The sequence below is a fragment of the Watersipora subatra genome, chromosome 3 (genome assembly GCF_963576615.1).
Source record: "Watersipora subatra chromosome 3, tzWatSuba1.1, whole genome shotgun sequence".
NCBI classification, from domain to species: domain Eukaryota; kingdom Metazoa; phylum Bryozoa; class Gymnolaemata; order Cheilostomatida; family Watersiporidae; genus Watersipora; species Watersipora subatra.
The window spans coordinates 67,365,397-67,385,179 of record NC_088710.1 but is presented as its reverse complement, the minus strand read 5'-3'; the positions used below and the strand labels follow the sequence as shown (position 1 = coordinate 67,385,179).

Sequence of the window (19,783 nt, the reverse complement as noted above, 5' to 3'; positions counted from 1 at the left end):
ACTCTTAAACATCGAGCTACGCGTGTATAGTAAAAAAGCAAAAATATTCTACATCAAATCACAATACCAAAGTAGAGTTATTCCATTCAAAGAAACAATAAGGTAATTCATAGGAAATTCACAAAAATTCTTGCAGGACATATTGTAAGCACTAAACTACATGTATTTATTATTTGCGCAACAGCACGGTGTCATGAAACCTTTGCTAACCACTACATAGTTGTTAATTTAGACCTTCAATTGTTATAGAATAAAAAAGGTATTGGATATAAGCTAAATAGACTATATTGTAAATATATTATTTTTCAATAATTTTGTGTCCATTTTTGCACAATTTCTAAGTAAAATACGTAATTGTTGAAATTATAGCAGGTTTTTGAAATATTTATTTACGTAAAATAAGGTACCAAATCAATAAAATATTTAAAATTAATGCCGAATAGTTTTGATTGTCTCCAAAGTAAGGACATGCGACATTTTGCAATAGTCCGGGTTAGTCTGTGGTAACCGGACTATGATGATAGTAGTTTCGAAATTTGAGTTGCGGATCGCGAGCTACGAATAGGTATTCGAGCAACCCTATTGTTTCAACAACTTAGATCGACGTCGTATCGTTAGTAATATCGACGAGAGATCATTGATGTTTGTCATCCCTGCGTGACTTCCACATTAACGAAATCACGCTATCGTTGCTCAATAGGTAGGTTTTCCGTTCCTCTAACAGCTTACAGTAATCACGCTTTCTCACTTTACATCAAATACCCTTACTCCAAATAACTGCTGAGCTGACTTTAGGAATGATTTTCGATGTAATGGTTCATGTAAAAATCAGTTGGGTCGTAGTTGTAAATCTCCTCGTCTGCTGGTTTTGACATTCACTGGTATTAGTACCCAAACTTCTCTTATTGTACTAATGTCTCTATTTATATTTTAACAGAATCTGAAGGCGTTCTGCTGTAAGTTTAAGCCGTCGTAAGTTTTCACTGTGTTTCTTTTGTGTCATTTTCAAATACTTTTGTGAATTTATAATCGTTATCGTTGACAGATCATGATATTAGCGAAAATGGAACGTTATATCCGTTGAAAACTGTTTTGAAGGAGTTTAGACTTCAGTATAAGCAATCTATCTGGTGTTATTATCTATAAATATTATCGGTACGAAACGGTCACATTTCATAAGCCACCTGACTTGCACAATATAACTTATACAAGCCTAGCAAATAATATGTTTATGACAATTGATCGTCAACAATGACAATTTCTTTATTTTATTTAAAAAAACAAGTTTTCCTCAAAGATTCTCTTTAAGAAACTAATGTAAGTTTATATAAATATAGAGGAAGGCATTGTAGGTGAACATATTTTTGTATTAGTTTCAGCAGCGTATCTACTAGTAGGTACCAATGCACATGTATATGTTTCTGACTAGTGCCTTATCTTTTAATTATTGTCAAGTAAATTGTTTTTCTGTTATTTATTTTGTCTACTTTGTGTTAAATAACATTTTTTCCCATTGATGTCATGATGATGGTCGCTTATACTGTATTCTGTATAATTCATATTTCTAAAAATTATTTGAAAACTAATTTTATTCTCTATCCTTGTAACACATATTTCAAGTCATCATTTTAGGTGGCATTCCAAAGGTGGCCCTTTTGGAACTAAAAGTGTTGGTTTGATTGTTAGCTTTCATTTGATGTAGAAGTCAAGTTGTGTAGAAGTTACCTTGTGGAAAACATATGGTAAAATATGGCTATTGATTACCTCAATAAAGATTGCTCATATACGTATATACCAATATTGAATGATTTACATAAGTTTTCTGTAAATTTTGAGAATATGCAGCAGCGCTAATAGTTCCTCGTTGCTTTCAACTACACCTAGAAAGTGTGGTACATTTACGCTTTTCATGCTGTATTTAACCTGAAAATGTGTTCCCATGGTTAATTCTGTATTTTCTGATATTGTCATGCCCATATCACCTTTAGCTGACCCGGTATCTATGAGTGCAAGTATCGACTCTTGCTCACCATCTCTGCTCAAGTCTAGATATTGTACTGTTTATCCTTAGTCTTAAGGCATACTGGCTGCGGTTTGCTTCTATTCAACATGTTTTTACAGTGTTGCCATTACCGCTGGCCGTTTTTGTTTTACTTCAAAATATTTTTTTTTGTTGCTCAACAAGCAACAGCACTCTGGGCAGATCTAATTGGTGTGTTAGTATCCTTTTTTAGTATGTATGGCTGCTCTGTTAGCCATACATATTCTGCTCTAATAGCCCAGAGTGTGTACAGTACTCTGGGGCTATTTATGGCTATTGCCTAAATTCACAATGAGTAATGATGTTGCATTGAGAATTTTAGTTTTCCACCAGAAGAAATTTATTATTTCCTAAGTTATTAAGAAATCATTTCGCAAACTGCTATATAATAGTCTCTCATGTTCACCTATATGTAGTCATGAATGTGTACCATGTGAAAGAGACTGGTATTACAATATGAAAACTAATTGGTTTGAAAACTAATTAGTACACTGGCCACATTATGTTGCGCAGTTCACTTCTCAAGCAGTGACTGGCAGCAGATATGGGTGTTGCAATAAAAAAGGGTATATGAATGCTGGACTACATTTTAATGTCAAACAGACAAGCCCAGTGTAGATCACAATGTATTAACTTGACTTCAACACTCACAACTCAAAACATCTTCCTTGAACCCGGTGAGCTATGAGTTTTGTGATCTTGCTACCTCACACTTCTCACAATGGGAATGGATGGATAAAGCTGTGTATAGACCATTAAAAGTTTAGTGCAACTCTATTATATAGGTGACAGCATAACCATCCTGGTAGAGCTGTCATCATATATAACATAGCAAGTGATGATTCCAACCAGGCAATGACCTGATCAATATAACTAATGGCTCTACGTTGCTGGTATCTCTACATAACATCCCGAAGGGTTTGTCAATCGAGATTTTGTTATGGTAGATATGATGAGCATGTCTACATCTGCAGAGACAACTAAGAAAAGTGTTACCAGTGGCAGCAAGTAAAAATTAACCGAGCAGCCATACATACTGAAAAAGGATTCTAGCACACCAATTGGATCTGCCCAGATTAAATTGTATATCGAATTAATTCTCATTTTGTCCTGATTTCAAACATGGAAACCCAACAGCTGTAAAATTATGTTTTGAATGATTATGTAGGCTAAATTCTGAACATTTCATTTTTTAATGTTTGAAGATATCTGTACAGATATGATCACATCACATACATTTATATTCGTTTTTAATTCACTGGCTGACAGAGTAGCAGCAAGCTAGCACAAAACCTGCTGGCCCCATCAAGCTTGGGAGACTCCTTATTGTTATACCTACCATAAAAGAACCACAATTTTCAATGGTGTATGATTGGGTTGAGTTGCATTCCTATTCATTTTAGAATAAAACGACTAATTGTTAAAAGAATTGATCACTGTTTGTAGTTGAACACAGCGATGCTCAAAGTGTGAGCTACCAGACGATGGCAACTGTTCTAGATCGTATTGTTAGTAACTCTCAAGCCTCCAGTCTAGGTTTGTGATGCTTTTGAACTTATCTTTCTAACAGCTAATTTGTAAATATTTTGTAGCAGCTAAACATGAAGATTTTATTCGTTCTTTTGGTTGTGTGTGTGACTGGTGTCTTTGGTGCAACCATTTCTACAGTCGGCCCAACCTCAACCACTGACAATGGTGAGTATTGGTTAGTTTTTGATAGCAAAAGTAGGTGTGATGAGTTAAAAAGTGTTTCTCTGAAAGGCTTCAAAAAGCCGAAATAAAATATGATAAACCAATCAAAATGTTTTTTTAAATTGGTTACATAGATTATTTAGCTCATCCACAATTACTAAGTTTTCGCTCAATGTAAAAACTGTCCCAAATATTTTTAAATTGATCATTCTGGTTGGTTTCACCGCGTCAGTAACTTCAGCATTTGCGCCGTTTTGTTAGAATATGGACATTCTTATGCTTAAAATTATCGATATTCTTTTCCGTGCATTATTTTAATGAGTGATGTTTAGTATATCCTGTATTGCTGTTCAGAAGGTCATCCTATAATGTTCATACTATACTAACACTGACTAGTGTAACAAAAGTTTTTAAACTTGTGTTACACTAAACTTATTTTAATTTTTTTTTTCGTCTGGCTTGGCTGCTCTTGTCTCGCTTTTACTTTCAGCTGACCTTTTCAAAACGTTTTTAACCTGATCGATGAGAAAGGTCGTGCAATGCTGTTCTCATGAGCTGTCTCTCGCAAACTTGTTCACTTAGCGGCCGCATCAAGAACTGTCTCCATATGCTCATATCTAAAATTCGTCTTGTATCTTGAGGCAGATATTATGCTTAGAATTTTTCGTGTATTTCAAATTTCTCTCATGTCGAGGTATGACTGTACTAACAAAAACTTGTTCCAATTAAATAAAAACGTATACATGTATCAATACTGTTGTTTATGCGCACAAGCAAGTTGAATTTTTTACTGAAGTTTTATAATTGTTTGTAGTCAACTTGTGAATTGCTCAGCTGTGAGGCCATATTCAGTCTGAGGCCTCAGACTGACAGTTGTTGTTTTTAACTAAGTCTGTACACTCTATCTGTGCTTTTTGGACCTGCTAGCGTTCCACAAGTTGCTCAAATATCTACAGCAGCACTCAATTGTACTAGCAGTATATGAGGTGTTTTACAGGCACTGCCGGCTCTTAGTGTAACAGCAACTGCAATAGTTTCTGTGAGGTCATCGTAATATATCAGGGACTTTTACAGGTACTGTGTGCTCTCAGTACAACGATTGTGACAGTTGTGTGGGCAAATCCCAAGGCAAGTGTGTCTACTGCAATGATGTTGGAGAGTGCAGGAATATTCTATCAAAAGGTTTTTTCAATGAGGCCAAAGTTTGCTCTTCTCTCATGAATGCTAGTTGGGTGACTTGCTCAGGTAAGTCATAGCCATTTGCAACTGATATCTCTTTTCAAAATACCAACCGAGTTGTTTTTACCCGCCTGCTGTCAGAAGCGCTGGCTGGTGCCACCAGCCTAGGTACTTATTCTACCATCACCCAAAGCCAGGACCAGAGTGCAAAAATGTTTTTACAAACATTTAAATTTTTGATTTTATACATGGTACATGGACATTGGCTTACCCGAGATAGATAACTAACTAACGATAAATGTATAAAAACTCGTCTAAACTAAATTACAGTTCCGGATATGTATAATCTCTTAGAACACTAATCCAACAGTATTCAGTTCAATACAAACAATAAATGTATAATGATTGAATGTCTGTGAATTTTATAGCAATTATTATATTGACAAGTTTAACATTTATCAGTATTCGTTTTACTACATTGTTTATTGTATTGATGGCAAATTTATTTATTATAATAGCTGCAAGTAATATCCGTACTATCTATATATAAATCTGTGTCAATCGTTTGTCTGTTGGTCTGTCATGTGTCTAGTTTATCGATTCAGTTTTAACAACGGAAAATGCGCTGTGTGCTGGAGTTTGAACTCGGCACCTTCAGTTCTGGAGACACTCGAGCTCACCCATTAAGCTACACTGGCTACTTGCAATGCAATGGATTAATCATGCTCATAGTCGTTACATCGATAAAATTTGCATAACATTTGCATAACGGCATTTTGTCAGCTAGCTTCACAACTCATGTGGAGCCAGTTTCTAGAGCTGGCTTCATGGCTCTTATTATATTAAATTTAAGTTTAGGCCTGGTTTCCATAAGACAGCGCAAGGCACGCAACAAGGCACACGACATCGCGCGTAGGCCAGCTGCGATATAGAAACGTCAACGCACGGCGATCGCGCGACGTGCGTACGCTGATCGCAAGGATCCAACAGAATGGATCCTTGTGACGGGTGCGCGCGATGATGTATCCCACAATACACTACTCTACCTTTTCAACCTATCTCACAATTCAAACGGATGACTGTTTTCCGAAGAAATCAGTCTCCCGTACGAAAGAGTAAGTCTGGTTTTCATATGACAGCGCAATATCGCAACGGGGAGGGCTGTTTTTCCGAAGAAATCGGTCCCTCCTACGAAAAAGTAAGGAAATGACCCATCCTGTCCAATGAAAAGCATGGCGCCTACGCGCGATATGGAAACACTGCATCGCAGCCCAAGAAATGCATTGCGCACGATCACTGGGCCGCGCATGATCATTGCGCTGTCATATGGAAACCAAGCTTTACTCAAATTAGCCAACTTGCTAATTTGAGAAGATGTGGTAAAACTTAGCCAGTGGCAGCTACATTACTTGCCACTGTTTATAAGCTGTTTCTTATTACCCGTGCAACGCTGGGCATTTAGCTAGTAGTATCTATATCGGTAGTCTCTATATCAGTATTATCTATATCGGTAGTCTCTAAATCAATAGTATCTATATCATTAGTATCTATATCGGTAGTCTCTATATCAGTAATCTCTACATTAGTAGTATCTATGTACATTGCTAGTCTTTATACATCACTAGACTCTTCCTATTGTTAGTCAATGCATGATTAGTTAATCTGTTGCAGTGAATATGATGGCCCTCATCATTGGAATGGGGGTTGTGGGCGGAGTTCTTATCATCTCCATTTGCGCGTGTATTTGCTGCTGCTGTTGCTGCAAGGACTCCGCTAAGCAGAAACTCAAGTGGATGCGTCAGGATGCAGCTTCTGAGCGCAAGGCTGAGGAGAGGAAGGCCAAGTATGCTGAGAGGTGAGTGTTGTGATAAGTGGTGCCAAGGTTCACTGACACTGCCCGCCCTTACTGACACTGCTCTTATCAGTTAGACTGTAATGCTAAGTCAAAATCTGGTGTGGTCCATGAAGGTAGAATATATATCTTTTAGGTATGAACAATCACAGATATATTATGTAAGAAGAAATCATTTACATTTATTCTATGTTAGTTTACCACTCTGGTCATCAACTACAAATAGTTGACATCTTTGTCAGCTTTTGTGCAGGCTTGAGTCTGTTACATTCTATTAGTACCTCCACTCGGATTGGCCTTTCGCTGATTGCATAAAATACAGTCAAGCTTGGATAACTCAAACTTCACGGGACCGAGTGAAAATGTTCGAGTTATCAGAGCATTCAAGTTATAAGAGCACTGTCACAAGCGCATGTATTTATCAGTAAATACATGTACATATACAAACTATATATAAATCAAAACATAGATTGCTTGTTGCAAGTTAAAGGGCTTCTCATGTAATTTTAAAAAATTTTATCAGTAAGTATAGATATTTTTCTATCACTCGAGATTTGTTTGTTGTTTTAGGCGATGTGACTGCCAGGACGTTTTCAGATACTTTTTTTCGGAATGTCTTAACCCAAAACTTGATTGGGTTAAAACACTCCGAAAAAAGGCATCTTTTTCTTCTGAGCGTTGTAACCAATCAGTTTTGCCGATTTTACTTCAAGTTTATCCGAAGGTTTCTACCACGTTATTTTGCTTCTGAGAGGCCATCGCAAAGCAGATGTTTGGTAAAATGTGACCTTTTGCAAACCTTTAGAAAAGTCGTTGACGAAAATATTTTGCCGATGGCGGTAATAATGATGCCTAAGAACTACTAAAAGTTGATGTTTATCTCTATGGCTTGGAAAAAGTGGTATTCTAAAGTGATAACAATTATGTTGGCAGCCGTTGGGTAAAAAACTGCACCAGTTAACGATGCTGAGTTTGAGTTATCTAAAGCAATTTATCATTGCACAGGAATGGACCGAACAAATCCGTTCGAGTTAACAATGTGTTCGAGTTATCCGTGTTTGAGTGTACATTGTAAATCAAATTAGCTTTATGCTTGCGACATGATTTACTATAACTTGTGCTTTTCTTTTAAAATACACGTATAATAGCTGCCGTGTCTTTGGTTTGGCTGGCTCGGTACTATGGCTACGACGATTGTTACGGTTGTCTGTACTGTTGTTATTGTTTATCATTCAGGAGAGCTGAAAGACAAGCCAAGAATGACGAACTGAGGAAAAAATATGGTAGGAAATAGTAATTATGCATATATTTTAAGCTCTGTTACTAAGGTAGGGTATTGTTATTTCAGTATATTGCATATGACATTAAAGTGAGTATTAAATGACTGCTGTCATGTCTATCTTATTTGGCTCAGCCAAATAAGATAGATATGATAGAGCCAAATATTATTTGGCTCTATCATATTTGGCTAAATATTAGATCCTATTCTAAGATATCAGCTCTTTTTAACCAAGAACTCATTCTATCAACAATATCAATAGATTAACTTATAATATACCAGCATACTATAACCAAGGACTCATTCTATCAACAATATCAATAGATTAACTTATAATATACCAGCATACTGTAACCAAGGACTCATTCTATCAACAATATTAATAGATTAACTTATAATATAGCAGTATATTATAACCAAGGGCTCATTCTATCAACAATATCAATAGATTAACCTATAATATACCAGTATACTATAACCAAGGACTCATTCTATCAAGTATCTTTTTGGTAGTTTGTAGTTGGTTAAGACATAAAATACTGATCATAAATTACATTTAGTTTTAGAGCTCATGACTGGTTGTTTATACACATCGTGCAATTAATAGACATTTACATGAATTTGCCGTGTTAAACATTCAAGCATTTAGTAAAAAGCTTCTATTTAGAGTGCCTGTTGGTAACTTTAGACAATAAATTTTATTAGTTAGCTAATTTATAACCTGGCCTTGTTTTGTAACATCTTATCTGTCATCAGATGTGGCATGTGACGTCATAGAAAAATATCAGATTTATCAGTATTGTAAGCACGGCCCATTACTCAATGCTATGTTCCTACATTCAATGTTTTTTCTGCAGGGTATGGCCATTGGTATTCTTCAAGTCAAATACGCGTACTCAGGTGTGGGTGATGGAATTGTTTTTTACTTAAATTCCTAGTCTGCCAAAGTTATATATCTGATTTGTTTTGTCCTACATAATACCATTAGTGATTATTAACAACTGCCAGCAAATGTGGAGTTAATTAATGCTAGACAAATTACATTTGTAGTCTTTTTGGGAAAAAGCCAAGCTGATGCAGTCAATAAGAGTTATACAATACTGCTGTATACATTTTATACAACAATACATTTTAATATCTTTATACAATGTTGTACAGTATTCTCAGGATGCACCTGCGGTGCTTGATAACTAGGTGTTAACAGGTGTTAACATGCAGTAGCTGATGAGAGCAATGTGCAAGATCAGTTATCACAGCCTTTCCTCTCATCTTTTCAGTATATGCCACTTTGACATCTTATCTTTCCTCGTCATGTGATATTCTGTACATCACACAGTAATAATCGAAGTATCAGATAACGTATTCTCATAGGTATAGTCTTTAGACTTGTGGACTTTATACATCATAATACCTATGGAGATAAGGTATTTAAAATGTTAGCTGTGGGGTGTTGCTAACGGCCATCTCAAATTATTTGTAGTCTAAAAGATGAGAATGGCTTGTAGCTCTTGCATTAGGGAAGAACCACAGTGTTGTTTAAACTATACCTATAATGTGATGATGGTAGTTATGTGCACTTACCTGTTTCTGTCACTTTGTTTCTAGCGCTACTTAATGCTTGTCACCCATTAATTTAACACTTTTATATCTGTCACTATAAATACCTCTAGCACCATCAATATACGCCAGATTATAAAGCCAAATAAGCTATCTAATCTAATTTTAATTGACAAATCAAAAGTTCAAGAGTGGGTTATAAGTAATTTACTATAGCAGCGTCTATCTCATAGTTATATCACTAGTGTCTAGCTACTGTAACATACCTGATAGTCTCAGCCATAACTAGTCTACTGGGTTCATCATGAACCTTAACCATTGTTATTACTCTTACTCTCTTGTTAAAGTTGCTTATGACAATCAGTTCTCTGTTCATTGATCACATGTACTTACTGTACACTCACCCTTGTTTGCCTCACATGTACTTATTGTACACTCACCCTTGTTTGCCTCACATGTACTTATTGTACACTCACCCTTGTTTGCCTCACATGTACTTATTGTACACTCACCCTTGTTTGCGTCACATGTACTTATTGTACACTCACCCTTGTTTGCGTCACATATACTTATTGTACACTCACCCTTGTTTGTCTCACATGTACTTACTGTACACTCACCCTTGTTTGCCTCACATATACTTATTGTACACTCACCCTTGTTTGCGTTACATGTACTTATTGTACACTCACCCTTGTTTGTCTCACATGTACTTACTGTACACTCACCCTTGTTTGCCTCACATGTACTTATTGTACACTCACCCTTGTTTGCCTCACATGTACTTATTGTACACTCACCCTTGTTTGGCTCACATGTACTTATTGTACACTCACCCTTGTTTGGCTCACATGTACTTATTGTACACTCACCCTTGTTTGCCTCACATGTACTTATTGTACACTCACCCTTGTTTGCCTCACATGTACTTATTGTACACTCACCCTTGTTTGCGTCACATGTACTTATTGTACACTCACCCTTGTTTGCGTCACATATACTTATTGTACACTCACCCTTGTTTGCGTCACATGTACTTATTGTACACTCACCCTTGTTTGTCTCACATGTACTTACTGTACACTCACCCTTGTTTGCCTCACATATACTTATTGTACACTCACCCTTGTTTGCCTCACATGTACTTATTGTACACTCACCCTTGTTTGGCTCACATGTACTTATTGTACACTCACCCTTGTTTGCCTCACATGTACTTATTGTACACTCACCCTTGTTTGTCTCACATGTACTTATTGTACACTCACCCTTGTTTGCCTCACATGTACTTATTGTACACTCACCCTTGTTTGCCTCACATGTACTTATTGTACACTCACCCTTGTTTGCGTCACATGTACTTATTGTACACTCACCCTTGTTTGCGTCACATATACTTATTGTACACTCACCCTTGTTTGCGTCACATGTACTTATTGTACACTCACCCTTGTTTGTCTCACATGTACTTACTGTACACTCACCCTTGTTTGCCTCACATATACTTATTGTACACTCACCCTTGTTTGCCTCACATGTACTTATTGTACACTCACCCTTGTTTGGCTCACATGTACTTATTGTACACTCACCCTTGTTTGCCTCACATGTACTTATTGTACACTCACCCTTGTTTGTCTCACATGTACTTATTGTACACTCACCCTTGTTTGCGTCACATGTACTTACTGTACACTCACCTTTGTTTGCATCACAGGGCTGTTCAAGGATGGACAGGGAGGCTACCAGAAGATGGAGGATGAAAACTAGCTTCCTTCAGGTTTGAAGCTCTCGCCATGCCTTTTAAAACTTACTGGTACATTATTTCTGTTTGCTTTCTATTTTTGTTCCATATTCTTTCTGGTTTTTTTCAGTGCAAACATAGCTTTTCATTTACTTGCCTTTGCCTATTGTCCATAAGGTGTTGGTGCAGACTAGAACTCAAAGTGCGAAATCGGTTCATTCGTGTTTGTATGGATAGACTAAATTATATATTCATCTTCCTTCCGTTCACAATTCTTCATTGAAAGATAAAACTTTGGCAGTTGTCATAAGAGTTCATAAAGGCCAATGAGGCATTCATTCTTTGAGATTGGAAGATATTCGCTTTCTTATCAAGTTTAATGAAGCTTCCATTGTTACTTGGATTATTCTATATAGTTTTTTATAGTTTTATATATGGTTTTGTTTGCATCACTTTTTGACTATCTATCATAAATCACATCATACATCAGATAATGGTTGTCACATGTTTAATAAACATGCTATTGAGATTGAATATGTCTGGTTTCAAAATTTCTTCAGTATATAATAAATATGTTTTAAACTGTTCGACCCTGACTCTGTCTAATTGCTTCCTATTCGTTTTGTTTAAAACAAAAACTCTTGTTTTTCTAGGCTGATTTGCTACTTCATTACATCCGTGTATATCTCAGCTCATCTAGCTTAGCATTCATTTCTCCTGTAAATCTAGGCTCATTCCATTTTACACTTTATTTCAAACTTTGAGCTGGTAGTTTTAGGAGGCTGTCTACTCTATGCCATATCTCAGTTTATTTGATTGTATAATACGTGTGCATGTATATGCATATATGTAACTTGTATTTTTCTATGGTGCCTCTGTAGTAATATGTCCGTTATTATTTCATCAAACAAAAATTCATTATCAATGTTTCGTCATACTCCAGAAATCACCAGTATTGTGACAGGTTATCTTTAGGGTGTATAGATTTGCTGGTTATCTAGCGGGCTGCTAGATTAAGCTCTACAGCAGCCATATTTGTGTTGTGTCTATGCTGGCTTGGAGCTGACATGGTCTGTCAATCATTTGGGGTGGACGTAGATGTTAGTTGTGTCAAAGTAGATCTCCTATGGCTAAAACATAAAATGTATGTTTGTACTGTCATAGATTATTGGCTAGAGCTCTTACTACAATAGTTTCCATGGTAACAAAGGACTTTTTGTTTTTAACTGAAACTTTTTCTTACCAAGGCGAATTTGTTCAATCGCAGTGAGTGAATGTCTCTCATGAATTGTTCTACAAACAAAACTAAAGTTAGTTACATAGTTATTGCCACCTCAAGTGAATATCAATCTGTAGCATATGATAAATTGACTCTAAAAGCTATGCTTCACAGCAGTACACTTAGCATAAATATATAGCATTACTAGCAAACTCAATGCTGCTCAAATATAAATGAGGCATCTTGGGTACAATGAAAAAATACAACTGCATAAATACCTAGACATTTCTTGAGACTTTCTTGAACTATAGCCGCTTCCTCTGCTGAAAACGTGGCCTGATCTAGGTGGCACATTATTCGTAACGTCTCCATACTGCAGGGAAGTATTATTTTTGTTGTTATCCACATGTTCACATAAAGTTTTTACACAAATGATTACTGTACCCTGGAATGCTATTAGAATAAATTTGGTGTTATAGCTGTAACCGATCATATATATGTTCACCTTTTTATTTAGTACAATAACAAGTCTGTCCTTATTATTTGTAGCAAGATAATGGCCTAACACACATAATAGTTTGTTTTTCACAACATTTCTTTCTCTGATTGGACAGTTTTATCAACTCGACAATAGGGCTTCCTACAGTGCTGCCTTCCGGCATTCCAAGCTGTCGTCTGATGATCTAGTAGTAACTTGTACTTACTTACCTGTGCTTGATTATCTTGAAAGCTGTGAATACACTAGCGCATGCATAATCTGTTATTAGCAGGTGTATGTGCACCTTAACTCAGTATTTATCAATTAAAGTGCAGTAATAAAAGATTCTAACTAACAAAAAACTAAATAAAACTTTAAAACTAAATAAAATTTTATCACAAATAAAATTTTATCACAAATAAAATTACAGACCAGCTACATAATTGAGATGTTTATTCCTACTTATGGCTGCACAATAATCCAAACTTACCCAAAGCTGGCTAATGCTGACTAGGCAGTTATATTGGCACATTAGAACCTGACTATTACCAAACAGGTAGGCACTAAAGCCTACCTGAGTCTACCCGGTGGTAGTTATACAGTAATTATTAGCCCTCACCTGAAGCTACCTACTAATGGCTGCCAACTCAGGCTTCATACCAACTGATATCATCTACTACTGACTGTATAGTTACATGGGCTCTCAAAAGGAGTACCCGCTGCCAACTTGTTGGCTTCTTACACCCACCTGATGCAACTGGTGTAAAGCTTGGTTAACTGAGCCAATTCTGCTGCAGTCTTGTGCTCCTAGAAACAAGAAATAGTCAAGCATGGTTGTCACTTTTACAAATTATAAGATTATCTTCAGCCATAATCCAACTACATGAAGTGTTTTGAATAACATTAAAATCTGCAAATGTAAAATGTTGTGTTTCACTCTGCTCTTTTGTGACCAACTAGGCATCATTTTGGAGCCTTATAGTGCCCCGTGTTCCATAATCTCAACCTGAGTTGTCGAACTTGTTGAAGTTTTACAGTACATACATATGGTACATAGTTTATTTTCTATTAGCTAACGGGTGCCTGTCGATGTACCATTGTTAATATAACAAGATCTATGGTTATGCTACCGTAATACCAGTATATTGCACCTTATTTTTACAAACTCGAGTTTGTAAATATAACTCGGTTTGTCAACTCGGGTTGCAAACTCGGGGCAATATAATCCGCTATACATGTACATCATGGCATACGCATACTTACTCCTGGTCATTGTTGGGCTGCCTCCTAATTGTATAGGAGGAAGCTCTATGTGTCGACAGTCTCTGTCATTCCATAGTCTGTACTGTCGTATCAACTTGTTCTTGTGTTGGTGATACGGGTTGTCAATGTCACTTGACTGCTCAAGGCATAACTGAGCTGCCTACATAGAATTCGTATGTAAAAGTAATTATTGAGAGCCAAGCAGAAAGTATTTCTCTAAGCTAAAGATAATGGTGATATTGCCCATAAGTATCTCTGTACCATTAAATGAATGCATCTACAAACTTTAATGTTTTACAGGCAGCAAGTGCATGTTCTTGTTTTCACCAATAAAAAGCCTCTCATTGTGTTGTAGAGCAGTTCACAGTGCTACATGTTTCCAAACTCCATAAGTTCTTAGCAGATGTACATCACAGGTCTTATAGCATTAAGTGACTTACAGTTTTACCGTGTTTGGCTTCTATTGTTGCTTGGGTGAGAGAGTTTACTATTCCTTTGGCCTTGGTTTTTGTCATCGCTACTCCAAATCGAGCTCTGGTTAATCGAGCTGAGTTTCTTTTAGGTGTTGCATAGAGTGCTAAAGTCACATTATTTTTATGTTGTTACAGCTATTAAGTCAACAGCTATTAAATATTATTAGTCAGCCCTTGCATAGTAAACATACAGTAGGTTCAACACATGTCTTTAGCGATCATGGGGGTTTTTATGTGCGAGATTTAAAAAGCACACGTGTTGTCAATGCTGCTAAAGGTTTTATTAATTATTTATTAGCTACTGTAATTACGAACCGTATTTTGTTTTACAGATTTCAGTAATTTAACTTTTACAGAAAACATTTACCTGTTAAAATAAACAAAGGTGTGGGAAAGTGCTTAATGTTTTAATGTTTATTGGTATTATTAGTTTGACGTTGTTGCAATATAAGATATAAGAAGTTGTCTACTCTTGTTCTCACAAACTTTCCAACATCAATAAAGTTAGTAAATTTCACAATTTTCTATCTCATCTGATAAATGCATCGGCTAAATTTTATTTAAAAATTAATCGTTTAAATTTTAAATCAGAATGCGAATACATAAAACTGGAAGTAAAAGTGATATGTAACCAACCCTCAGGTTGAAATATCCAACAGCTGAAAGGCAAATGTTAGTTTCAAAGCACAACATTTCAAAACAAAAATTACAGCTGGTCACTTTGATAGATACTCTACACGGGAGTTATAATAGAGTTTATGTGAGGATTTTAGGCTTTAAGGCGCCTGACAACATTGCATTTACTTTTAACCTTTGCAATCTGTGAAAAAGTATCCTTCATTATGGAAGATGTAACGTACTGCCTACTGCCTTTTATTGATCTCGTTGACTAAACCTTAGAGAAGGCCAATTTCTCTAAGAGCTTTCTTTTCCAGAAAGAACACCATGGATTGATTTAAACATCTACTGCACTCTGACAAATACTGTTAGGAGCACGGATTGGCAGGTTCAAGGCCACTAATAGATTCATTTGATTAGCTTTGGTGCACCTTACCAACTCAAAGAGTGAGCAAACAAAAATTCTCATTTCTGGTGCAAAAGAGATATTGGCCCAAAGTTGGTTCAAAGAAGTCGCGTTTGGTATACTGAAGTAAACTTACTAGAAGTTCGTGGTCTTCTCAGTAAAGGTTTCTCTTCAGACTCCCAACGTATGATTATCCCATCTTTTATGGTGTTATGCGTGCTCGGCCGAGAGTGATTGTCTGTAGACTCGGAACCATTTTTTGTTTCATCAACCGTGCCCAGTTCTGATGTAGCATCATCTGTTACAAGGATGCTGCCTGGCACGCTTGACTGTACAGGAGAAGAATGAACACCATGACACTCCGAGCAGGAAATACGCTGATGGAGGCCTGCCTCAGTCTTAGACAAAGCCATCTCAGATGTCATGTGAGCCCCATAATACTTTATACAAGCACTATTTAACTTAGTAATGACAGGAGTGGATTCATATCATACCCTTGCACCGCATCAACTATGAAGACATTCAATGTTGACTTGTGAAGAAATTATATCATGTTTGCTGGACTTCAGTTAAGCTTTTCTACTAAATTTGCAAATTTTCTACTAAAGCAAAACTTTACCCTGATAAGTGAACTATGTTATATCCATCCCTTAGAGCACTTGCAGGTGAAGGTCAAATCATAGCTATTACTTTTATTTATTATGTTGATTCTCTAATTCTGCTTATTACCAACTGCTCACACAATCGACAGCGCTACAGGCCTATTCAATCTCGGCAGCCCTATTGATTCTGAGCAGCCATATTAATTGATATGTTGCTTTAATAAATACGCTATAGTTGTTGTCTGGCTGCGACAGCTCGGCTTTTAGACGTCTGGCTATTCTAGAGTCAGTATTAGCCCTGCTGCTTAGTGGAAAGTGCTTATTGTTAGTTATAAAAACTTATGAGAAGTTGAAATAAATTTTAAACACAAGTGTTCTACTATCGCATGACATTTCACTTAGTTACATTAGCTTTACTTTGCTAATTCAAAAAAGGGGATGACAACTTTTAGGTTAGCAGAGTATTGGGGTTGTCTTTTCTATAGTTGATACCTCGAAAAAAGCAAAGGCTTAAAGCTTCAACGAAGTTCATCAAGCCTGTTGCAGCACTGATTATGGAGTAGTGTACGTAATTTGTAGAAAATAAACCTTCTAAAAATAGCTCTGCACCAAATGCACTAGAGGCTATATTCAGAAAATTGGTGTAAGACAGTATCTAACTCTATTAGTAAAATGTTGAACATAAATTTATACCAGCCATTATTATCTTGGTAAGTTGAGCAGGCAAACAGATAGCAACTACTGCAGCTATTGTCAATGAAACCTTGTAAAGCATGTTTTATTTTTAGGTTAGTAGAGTATCAGGGTTGTCTTATCTATGGCAGAATCCTGAGTAAGACAGGGTGAAAAATGCTCACCGGACGTGTGAATACAGCTTTTACTGCAATTGTCTTTTTCCTATCTTCTTCAGCTGCCCTGTCATTTAAGTATTTAAGGTGAACTGATGTAACGATTTTTGGTGGAGCCAGTCTCGGTTTTCTCACCGACTTATGCTGCACTCGCACGACTGAAGGCTTTAACATGCTGCCAGACTAGCTTACCAAGTCGTAGTTTGAGACAAAATGACGTGCGATGCGTTAACATACTGCAGCTATTTTACATTTATAAAAACAAAATTTCTTTGTGTAGCAGCATAATAAAATGTTTTAATGGATGTTTACTATACACTCAGCTGGTCCTGTTTCTTTCAATGACCACAATGCTCTGGCAAGTGCTTTAATGTTATTAAGCTCGAGCAGACGTCTAAATTTCACATTGACCAATCAAACGGCAGGGTAAGCTAAGTTAGTTTACTTTAAAATTGTTTTTTATTTTCAAAATGTGAAAATTTCTCAAGGCATCAACAGACTGCTTGTGACTAAAAGGTGCACTTTAAAAAAGAACAAATTTACATTGAGTCTTAAATAAAAAGATTTAAACTCTATTTACCAAGTGAATCTATGTTCCTATATGAGGCATTATTAGTACCCACATAGCGGTGGGCGTACGCTAAAACAGTTATATATAGATGTTTGTAAAGCTGCACGTATCAAATGGAAGATCATCATTTGTAACATGAATTGTGGGTGACTTTTGTGAATTTAGGATATTTTGATGGCTAACCTGTGATGAACTCTTAAATTAATGTATAAAAAATCTTCATATTTGATCCTTCGCTCTCATCTTTTGACCCCTGTCTCAAATGTTTATTGTGGATTAAAATTTAAGAATGCCCCAATAAATTAAAAATTCGCAAACAGTATAAAATAAAGCATGATTAATACACATACTAGTCTTATTGGAAATACATGACACAAACCAACCAGGATGGTTCCAAAAGAATTTGGAGAAGCTTCATAAGCACTTAGTGCAACATAAACATACCTTTTACATAAGCTGATCATTTATTTTAACAAATTTTTAGTCAGATAACGGTTACATCTTATTGTATCAGGAGCAGACAGCTAAACAATCACATATTAATGAATCAGGAGCAGACAACTAAACAATCACATATTATTGAGTTAGGAGCAAGTATCTCTCAGTTTTTTAGTGCAATTTTATTGTTGTATATTATATCAAAAAGTTTTACAAATTGGAAAAATTGCAGTGACCTAGGCAGATAGTAACCTGCTCAACTCAATAATAAAAAGTTATAGGCCTAAGCAACTTATTTTTATATTATACTCTACAGTGTGTTACAATCAACATCTCTGAAAAGACAGACAACTTACTCCTATGCTGGAAGATAAATCCAACTTGATTTTTTATTATAAACTAAAGAATTTATCTAAAAGAGGGAAAACAACTCTCATTGATAATCGCTTGCCTAAAGAAGAAAAGACAATTTTACATTTAGTAAGTGGCTCTGAAAAAGATCAAGAAAGCAGATTACTAAACCGAATTCGCTAGTCACATTCTTGTTTAGAGGAATAGACTTAGCTGAGGACTAAGTTAGATAAAACAGCAAAAGACGAGGCAGGCCTTTTTGCCCTTCATCAGTATGAAGAGAGGTGCAATGAGAATTCTCAGGCTATTAGTCTACTTCAACTCATAATCATGTTCACTGAACTAACAGCAGCACTGAGTATGTACTCTTTATTGAAGTTGTATGAAACAGAGTCTAGCAAAAGTCTGTTCAGACTTTAAAGGAATCGTAGCAATTGATACAGAAAAGGTACAAAAGTTATCATTTAGTTACCAGGATCCAAAATCCAGTTTTAGCAGAAATGTACAAAGATGGTTTCCTGGATCAAGTTAAAGTTGAAACAAAAATACTAGGACTGTAAGAAAAGTTATGGTACACAAATATATAGAGAGGTAAAAAAAGTGAATTACAAATTAGTAAAATTACAAATTAGTAAATTACTACCCCATCACAAATTATAATATTATATTTTTTATTGTAATAACACTACTACTAGATTTTTACTTGGCCTTTTGACAAAAATTATTCGACATATCATAGGCATCCTCATTTAATAAACCTTCAACCATCAGGAGTTGTTCTTCCAAATTATTAAGCTTAATACCCAACAGACCACAAGCTAGCTAACACTGATACAATCCAACTCACTACCCTTGACAGAAAGCAGCAGCAGTCCATTACTGTGACCTATTCAGATGCAACCAAATAGAAAATGTCAAAGGTGCCCATTTTCCTACTTCGGGTAAAAAAATTGAAATCAATTTGCCTTTATTCATTGTTTAACAAAGATTTTTGATAGACCATTAATTACATTTTTTAAGCTATTACGTATACTCTTGTTCGTTAAAAAACAGCTTAAACTGTTTTTCTTAACAGTCTTTACTGTGGCTACCTTTTGGATGAAAACATAATTTATGTTTATAGAATGCTTGATTTGGAGCTTTAAGGGCACTAGAGTACTTGAATGAATAAC

The 19,783-nt window shown here is 35.9% G+C and overlaps 2 protein-coding genes across 2 annotated transcripts; one reads left to right on the top strand and one right to left on the bottom strand.

Moving 5' to 3' along the window:
• Window positions 1–622: 622 nt before the first annotated feature.
• On the top strand, window positions 623–11,931 carry LOC137391219 (pituitary tumor-transforming gene 1 protein-interacting protein-like). Its single transcript, XM_068077624.1, has 6 exons — window positions 623–700; window positions 3,634–3,736; window positions 4,808–4,978; window positions 6,584–6,767; window positions 8,001–8,047; window positions 11,318–11,931. The coding sequence occupies exons 2-6, from the start codon at window positions 3,643–3,645 to the stop codon at window positions 11,368–11,370; spliced, it is 549 nt and encodes a 182-aa protein (XP_067933725.1). The 5' UTR covers window positions 623–700; window positions 3,634–3,642; the 3' UTR covers window positions 11,371–11,931.
• A 246-nt stretch (window positions 11,932–12,177) lies between these two features.
• LOC137390909 (uncharacterized) lies at window positions 12,178–17,425 on the bottom strand. The gene is made up of 8 exons (XM_068077224.1): window positions 17,261–17,425; window positions 15,938–16,130; window positions 14,745–14,881; window positions 14,305–14,464; window positions 13,790–13,848; window positions 12,842–12,936; window positions 12,588–12,637; window positions 12,178–12,474 (listed from the first exon to the last, which is right to left on the bottom strand). The coding sequence occupies exons 1-8, from the start codon at window positions 17,423–17,425 to the stop codon at window positions 12,455–12,457; spliced, it is 879 nt and encodes a 292-aa protein (XP_067933325.1). The 3' UTR covers window positions 12,178–12,454.
• Window positions 17,426–19,783: the final 2,358 nt, after the last annotated feature.